Source organism: Ranitomeya variabilis, chromosome 2 (assembly GCF_051348905.1).
Source record: "Ranitomeya variabilis isolate aRanVar5 chromosome 2, aRanVar5.hap1, whole genome shotgun sequence".
Taxonomy (NCBI): domain Eukaryota; kingdom Metazoa; phylum Chordata; class Amphibia; order Anura; family Dendrobatidae; genus Ranitomeya; species Ranitomeya variabilis.
This window is the reverse complement of record NC_135233.1, coordinates 352338675-352347517: the sequence shown is the minus strand read 5'-3', so window position 1 is coordinate 352347517 and position 8843 is coordinate 352338675. Positions and strand designations below refer to the sequence as shown.

Sequence of the window (8843 nt, the reverse complement as noted above, 5' to 3'; positions counted from 1 at the left end):
TTCTGATGTTGCTAACTGGGCTCCTGCAGCCGTGGAAGCTTTCCAAGAGTTGAAGCGCCGGTTTACTTCGGCGCCTGTTTTGTGCCAGCCTGATGTCTCACTGCCCTTTCAGGTTGAAGTGGATGCTTCTGAGATTGGGGCAGGGGCCGTTTTGTCGCAGAGAGGCCCTGGTTGCTCTGTAAAGAGACCATGTGCCTTTTTCTCTAGGAAGTTTTCGCCTGCTGAGCGGAATTATGATGTTGGCAATCGGGAGTTGTTGGCCATGAAGTGGGCATTTGAGGAGTGGCGTCATTGGCTCGAGGGTGCTAAGCATCGTGTGGTGGTCTTGACTGATCACAAAAATCTGATGTATCTCGAGTCTGCTAAACGCCTGAATCCTAGACAGGCCCGCTGGTCATTGTTTTTCTCCCGTTTTGACTTTGTGGTCTCGTATTTACCAGGTTCAAAGAATGTGAAGGCTGATGCTCTTTCAAGGAGCTTTGTGCCTGACTCTCCTGGAGTCGTAGAACCAGTTGGTATTCTTAAAGAGGGAGTTATCTTGTCAGCCATTTCTCCGGATTTGCGACGTGTGTTGCAGAGATTTCAGGCTGGTAGACCTGACTCTTGTCCACCTGACAGACTGTTTGTTCCTGATAAGTGGACCAGCAGAGTCATTTCCGAGGTTCATTCCTCGGTGTTGGCAGGGCATCCGGGAATTTTTGGCACCAGAGATCTGGTGGCTAGGTCCTTTTGGTGGCCTTCCTTGTCACGGGATGTGCGGTCATTTGTGCAGTCCTGTGGGACTTGTGCTCGAGCTAAGCCTTGCTGTTCTCGTGCCAGCGGGTTGCTCTTGCCCTTGCCTGTCCCGAAGAGGCCTTGGACACACATTTCCATGGATTTCATTTCAGATCTCCCGGTGTCTCAGGGCATGTCTGTCATCTGGGTGGTGTGTGATCGCTTTTCTAAAATGGTCCATTTGGTGTCTTTGCCCAAGCTGCCTTCCTCTTCCGATCTGGTTCCTGTGTTCTTTCAGAATGTGGTTCGTTTACACGGCATTCCTGAGAATATTGTGTCTGACAGAGGATCCCAGTTTGTTTCCAGGTTCTGGCGATCCTTTTGTGCTAAGATGGGCATTGATTTGTCGTTTTCGTCTGCCTTTCATCCTCAGACTAATGGACAAACGGAGCAAACTAATCAGACTCTGGAGGCTTATTTGAGGTGTTTTGTTTCTGCAGATCAGGATGATTGGGTGACCTTCTTGCCGTTGGCTGAGTTTGCCCTTAATAATCGGGCTAGTTCCGCTACTTTGGTTTCGCCTTTTTTTTGCAACTCTGGTTTCCATCCCCGTTTTTCCTCGGGACATGTGGAGCCTTCTGACTGTCCTGGGGTAGATTCCGTGGTGGATAGGTTGCAGCAGATCTGGAATCATGTGGTGGACAACTTGAAGTTGTCACAGGAGAAGGCTCAGCGTTTTGCCAACCGCCGCCGCGGTGTGGGTCCCCGACTTCGTGTTGGGGATTTGGTATGGCTGTCTTCTCGATTTGTTCCTATGAAGGTCTCCTCTCCTAAATTTAAGCCTCGCTTCATCGGTCCTTACAAGATATTGGAAATCCTTAATCCTGTGTCCTTTCGCTTGGATCTTCCGGTGTCGTTTGCCATTCACAACGTGTTCCATAGGTCTTTGTTGCGGCGGTACGTTGTACCTGTGGTTCCTTCTGTTGAGCCTCCTGCTCCGGTCTTGGTTGAGGGCGAGTTGGAGTACGTGGTGGAGAAGATCTTGGATTCTCGTCTCTCCAGGCGGAGGCTTCAGTATCTGGTCAAGTGGAAGGGCTATGGTCAGGAGGATAATTCCTGGGTGGTTGCCTCTGATGTGCATGCGGCCGACTTAGTTCGTGCCTTTCACGCTGCTCATCCTGATCGCCCTGGTGGTCTTGGTGAGGGTTCGGTGACCCCTCCTTAAAGGGGGGGTACTGTTGTGAATTAGACTTTTTTGGCTCCCTCTTGTGGTCACTGGTGATTTGACTCTGGGATTGTCTTTCTCAGTTTGGCACCCACCTGGGTCGTTAGTCCAGGGGTGTTGCTATATAAGCTTCCTGGATTCTCAGTCCAGTGCCTGGCATCATTGTAATCAGATCCTTTCTGTTTGCTCCTGTCTGCTGGTCCTGGTTCTTGCAAAACTAAGCTAAGTCGTGCTTCCTTGTTTTTTGGTTATTTGTATGGCTCTTACTTTCTGTCCAGCTTGTACTAAATGTGATTCCTGATTTTGCTGGAAGCTCTAGGGGGCTGGTATTCTCCCCCCGGGCCGTTAGACGGTTCGGGGGTTCTTGAATATCCAGCGTGGAAATTTTGATAGGGTTTTTGCTGACCATATAAGTCATCTTACTATATTCTGCTATTAGTCAGTGGGCCTCTCTTTGCTAAATATCTAGTTCATTCTTACGTTTGTCTTTTCTCCTTACCTCATCGTTATTATTTGTGGGGGGCTTGTATCCAACTTTTGGGGTCTTTTCTCTGGAGGCAAGAAAGGTCTATCTTTTCCCTTCTAGGGTTAGTTAGTTCTCCGGCTGGCGCGAGACGTCTAGAACCAACGTAGGCACGTTCCCCGGCTGCTGCTATTTGTGGTGCTAGGATTAGATATACGGTTAGCCCAGTTACCACTGCCCTATGAGCTGGTTTTTTATGTTTGCAGACTTGGTATGTACTTTTGAGACCCTCTGCCATTGGGGTCATAACAGTCGTCACAGACTGCATGTACAAATGTATACATATACACACTGCACATAGACATGTATATACACCCTGCAAATATGGTCCATACCATCCTGTCTCCTTCAATTCCTCTAGACTCCTGTAGTTAAAGGACATGGCCACATGACAATGCTGTCACCAAAAGTCCTCAAGCAGTCTTAACCCTGGAATAGAAGCCCTGAGGGCCCCTAAGATAGTAGTGGCCCTGAGCAATTCCCCAGTTTGCCACTCCCCCCTAACACCAGCCCTGACTGCTGTAGCCAGGCCTTATATTTCAAACATACTCCAAAAATCATACTAGAGCTTATTTTCGGGGAGACACAGTATTTACCGTATATAAAATTTAGGCACCATGTTGGGAACAAGTTTTGTTCATTTTTGCCTTTCAAATAGGGTTCTATTATGTTATGTAAGAGTTTATAGCTTCCATAGAAACAAATGGTTGGTAGTGGAAGGGTAACAGTCTGCAGAAGAGTTTTGCTTTTTTTTTTGCATACGCCCCTGACAGCAGTACCATCTGTGGTTCCGATAGTAGCTCTGAATTTTTGTTTTGCATGTTAGATTTTAGGGAGTGTATTTTGGACTATTTACTACCTCACGCTCAACACAGACCCAACACTATTAAACTCTTAAACGGGTTTGATTACTTTAAATATATCTGTCTGACCTCTTTTTACCATCACCATTGTTTTATCCATGGGCTGTCCTAAGTGTAGAAGCCTATTTCCATTCTGAAGAATTGGGCTGAGCTATGATAACTGAGACAGCCCCCGAAGAGTTCCCGGAGATGCATGGTGTTGTATCTGCAACAAAATGGTCCCTTCCATCTAACCTCAAGCAAGTGTGTACTTCATACAATGATGCAGAATATGTAGCCTAATATTGTTGAGTACTTGAAATATTGCAGTTCTTTCTTACAGATAAGTTGCTACCCGCTCATGCATGGATTCCTAATCACAATCTCTAAGACAAATACACGCTATATTATTCCTGAGAACATGTACGGGGTATAAGACATATCTCAAAGCTGGGAGGAACATGTCCTAGCCCACTTCCCACTGAAGCCACAGAGATCTTTTCGGATGGCACTGGTGACTTGATCGTGAAGTTCTGCAGAAGTGTGATTAAAAAAATGAAAAGCTCCATATCTGCCAAGCTCTTGCCCGGGCAAACTCTCTTACCTGGAAAATAAATATTTGTGAATAAACATCTCCAAATATATGAACATTGATTTTAATAGGTGCCATGTAATACCATACTTGGGGGGTTGTCTAATGATCCCTCCAGTGATAACCAAAAATTCAGCATATTCACACCAATCATCTACAAACCATGTCCTTATTTAAAGTGATGGCATATCGCTATTGTGCATGGCCTCTTTTTGGTCTGAACTGTGGGACCCCACCAAATCCTGAGAATGTCTTAGCATTGCATCCCCTTCTAATGACCAGGGGAACCACAGCTAGTCCTATTCATTTGAATAGGGGCATGAGGTTGTTCTCTGCAAACTCTGTGGCTGTTGTGTAGGGAAAAATAGTTAAGGAGACACAGTGATAAGACATTCATTATCCAGATTGATGGTGGTCTCAAAGGTCAGATCCTCACAGAGTATAAAGTTACGATACATCCAAGTGATTACTATTCAATTTGATGGGAACAAATCTTAAATGGGGAAAACCTCTTTTTACAATTCTGAGTCATTTAAGGACTGTGCCTTAATTTAGTTACTATACTTGAAAATGTATGAATCCATTGAAAATTGGCTGTTACCATTGCCCTTATTAAAAGAGTACTCTTTTACGCCATCCAAATTTTCCAAGTGCTGGCAGTGCTAAACTGTATAAAATCCAAGGGGTTAAAATTTCCTTGTGGAGAGCAAGATACCTAGCCTTGCATTCCAATGTGTGGATGTTTTAAGCCTTGCAATGCTCTTCTGGGAAATTAAATATGCAAATTGTCTCTTCAGAGAGGAAAAGGACTTGAACTCTAATGCCACCTATTGGAAGTAGCCATAAATAAAAGTCACTATCAACCCTTTAATGAGCCTTGCCCCATGACTTAGAATAAAACTAAACCAGAATCTCAGTTTTCAGTGTTTTGGGGTGTTGCATCTCATATCGACTTTTAGCATTGCTTCTTCCAGTAATTGGCACCAGAGTTCTAGTTCTCTTCCTCACTGAAGAGGCAATTTGCAGACTGAAAACTCCATAATTTCAAGGGGAATGGCAACTCCCAGAGGTCAATTCATTCACACATTTTCACATGGGTTAACTGAAATATGGTGCAGTGTAGAGATGAACTAATACGGTCTGTTGGAATTTAATTCTAATTTAATTTTTCAAAAATTAGCATTCTCCAAAATGCAGATTATTTAAAATTCGACTCCAGTCATATTCAAAATTGTCTGAAATGGAAAGGACCATCAAAAGGCAACCAAAAAAAATTTTTTAGTCACCTTATCGCTCACCTCTAATGATGTTGTAACGTTTTGCATGATTGTACAGAACTGTCCCTGTCCCCATCAGAGCTAGAAGTCTTAGCACAGAGTGAGCATCCTGAGGATTTAATAGTGAGCGGTGGAGATCAAAAGATTCAATAAGGACTGTACATATGATGGTGAGGAGTGGAGGGGCCAGAGGCAAGTGGTAAATGAGTATAAGGAATTTTTTGATGGTCCCTAAAAGTTCAGAAAATTTTACTGAATCTGCTTGGAATCAAGCTACAAGAAAAATGTGCATTTTGTCAAATGCAAATTTTTGTAAAATTCTTGTAGAATTCCGTTCCAACCAAATTTATTCAGACATCCCTGAAATGCACCATATCTGTAAGTCCTTTTGAAAATGTGTCATTATGGAGTTACCCCATACAGTCTGGCACTGAAAGTGCAGCGCCCCAGAGTCCTGGTCGTTGCAGTGCTGTGGCTTCGCCGCTAATGGGAGCCATGGTACGTTCGATGGCACCGAAGGAGTTCCTCCAATCAGGTATCACAGACACCAATATGTTTCACAGCTGGGCCTCCGGGGGGAGCTAAGGGTGCTATTCATTAGGCCACTCCCCACCATAGTGGGTAAACTGGGGGTCAGGCAGGAAGTTAGAAGAGAACGCTGACGGGATTGAACGGAGCAACACCCTGTGGCAGTGGGTGTTGTGAAGGGAGAGACTGTAGGGTCTCTGCCAGGGGTGGGATCCTGGCAGAGGCTTGGCATTGAAAGAACGTAACGGGTCCGCGCAGGCTCCTGGAAGCGGCGGGACTCAAGAAAGGACTAGAAGCGAGATAGATTGTGCTGAGTGAGAAACGAGATCAAGCAGAAGGAGCATACCAGCAGGGGTTTTGTTGAAAGAGGCAGCACCCTGCTGAGGCGCAATACCGGTGGCCGGAACGCCGAGGGAGTGGATTAGAATACAGCTTCAAGCCATACTCCAAACAGCGGCAGGACAGTCGGTCTCAGGCGGGCTGTCTACCACATATCACCTATGAAGTCTTGGGGGGCAATTGCGGGAGAGGGGCGACTCTAGGGTCCCGGAAGAACTCCAGGCCTACCTGACAAACGGGTGCCATTCCAACCTGAATACAGGGAAGGGGTGGATTACAGAGGAACATCAAATCGAGTTGTGAGGGAACTTAAGAAACAGACACAACCGTTGTGGGGTTACTTTCCGTGAGCACAGCAGGGAAGGACTACAACACATAGCGCTAGAAGGAAGGCACAGATTTCCACCTGAGAGGAGAACTCTGGAGGTGCCATTGGACCGGCCGGACTTGCGTAGCCTGGTGAACCGTGTTCTGGACTGAGGACTCAGAGATCTCCAGTAAAGAGGTAAAGAGACTGCAACCTGGTGTCCTCGTTATTTACCGCGACTTACACCCCACAACCGCACCGCTCCATCGCTACCATTACTACCACCTATTACACTGGACGTCCCCCACTGACGGACAGGGCCACGGACCGGGTCTAGCCACCGTGACAACCCCGAGACTGAGAACTAGAGGCCCGGCTCCGGGTACCCCCTCGGCCCTGCGGCGGTGCGGGGGCGCCGCAGAACTTGGCGTCACGAACAGGATCTACTTAAGCCTGAAGAATCAGGTCATGTGTGCCTAGAGACTGTGATTTGTTGTGCTTGGACTGTACTTTATTGTAAGACTGTGCTGCGCCATTAGCCGCCAAAAGTTCCCGCCAAAAGGCGCCGCCATTGCTACACCCAAGGGGAAGGAGGGCGTGTTATGGGCGGAGACTCCCAGTGTGGCGCGAGAAATGGCTACCGCCCCCTGCACTTCTGGCTGCAGAGGAATGACCTGCCCCAAAGCAGAAGAGAAACACCCCTTGATATGCAACGGCGAGAGGCTGGTGACGGAGAAGCCCGACCTCAGAGAAATGGCGGAGTCAGGTGCATGCACTGCCACCGACTATCAGGCGGCGATGATGAACGGCGAGTGCCTGAGCGAGGAAGAAGCGGTTCAGGCCTGCCTTTCTTCACCGGAGATGGACCGGAAGCCTGCGGATCCGACAGCGAAGCTACGTCCACCAATCCCGACCTTGGAGTTAGAGGAGGAGGAACCACAGCAAGCGGAGCGGAGTCCGAGCATCCCATTGGAGGAGCCCCGGTCAGGGCTGCAGCAGACTCGTTAACGGACCAGAGCGACGCCGGTGGAACCACATCAGGCGCAGGTATGGGCGGCGCCCCTACTCCCCTGGACGGTTCTGCTCTCCCGACCGATCCTCCCCACAACAGTAACCCCGCGTTTACAATCGACCGGGCGGTTCTCACCCCCGGCGCGTTGGGGAAGTTGTTACCACCATTGCCAACCAGGTGGGGAGAGCCCATAGAAATGGACCCAGGAGGGGTGATGTTCCGATGGGATGTTCCCTGGGTCGAGCAGGATGGGATTCCAATGGAAGGTCTCACTATTGCGATACTTACCTGGGACCAATACAAACAATGCGTGCTCCAGCATTGGGGGCAGCGCACTGAAGTTGAAAAACGGGAACTGCAGGGCAAAAAAATGATCTATGATGGGACAGATGCTGTCAGGCGAGGGACGGTGGCGGCATTCCACCCAAAGAAGGGGTGGGGTTCCATTTGGGAGTCGGGTCTACCTACTGGCATCTTCGTTGCCGGCTACGATGTGGAGACTCCCTGCTGTGATCGAGAAGGTGAACCACTCCGGGAGGGGGATCAGGTGACGTATACCCGTCACTGGAACACACAAGGATGGCGTGCCCGGAAAGTTCAGCGATACGAGTCTGAGAGAATGGCACCTGTGGCCCCAACTGTGGTCAATCCCGGGCTGCCAGACCTTGTTACTGTTTCTACTGTACGCTTTGTAGCAGCTCCTGAACTTGCCGACAGAGTTAGGCTTCAAATTCAGACAGCAGGCGACCAGGTGGTCCCAGCGGAGCTTGCCGCTGGTGTCCGTGCTACAGTGGCCGGGGTTCAGGAATCCAAGCCACCAGAAGAAGAATAAACCTCGATACCATGAAAATGTAAATAGTTACTGTTTGTTCTTTTGAGTTGCTGCTAAACCTGTCCAGGGTTAATGGATCCCTTTGTTGACCCGGGATCCCCTTTGTTTGTTTTTCTTTTTCTTGAAGTTTTGCACCAAGTTACACAAACTGCAGAAATCATGGACTGTGCATGATTCGAACTTTCTTTTGTAAATAGTTTGCACCTTCTTAAAGGTGCTCCCTACTGGTTTTAGCCAAAGACACTTTGCGAAGATATTTGCCCTATTGGTTTGAGCCAAAGACACTTTGTGAAGATACCTTTCCTACCAGTTCTAGTTAAAGACACTTTGCGAAGATACCATACCGGAACCTTTGCGTGGGCTGGTAGGCTGAGAAGACGAGCTACCTCAGAAAGACTTGGTCCCCTCTTAAAGGGGATGTGTGAAATTGAACTTGAGAAAGATACTGTTGCAGAACAGTAATGTGATAATGAAGCTTGAAAAAGAAATGTAACTGTTTTACATGCTAAGTTATATGTGTTGAATTTGTTGAAATGTGAAATCTAAATAATGTTTTGCAGAAAGAAAAGATGCAGAGAGCCCGTAGGGGTAGAGATAGAGATCTGCATAGCTGAAAGTAAGGAAGTAATGATGAAGGTGAGGATAGAAGGTC

The 8843-nt window shown here is 47.7% G+C and overlaps 1 protein-coding gene across 1 annotated transcript in view; it reads right to left on the bottom strand.

Moving 5' to 3' along the window:
• Positions 1-1620: 1620 nt before the first annotated feature.
• Positions 1621-8843, bottom strand: part of LOC143805867 (cytochrome P450 2F2-like) — a 64754-nt gene continuing 57531 nt past the window's right edge. Inside the window, exon 10 of the mRNA XM_077285599.1 lies at positions 1621-3908. Coding sequence (XP_077141714.1) covers positions 3712-3908 — 197 coding nt within the window. The 3' untranslated portion in view covers positions 1621-3711. The remainder of the gene's footprint in view (positions 3909-8843) is intronic.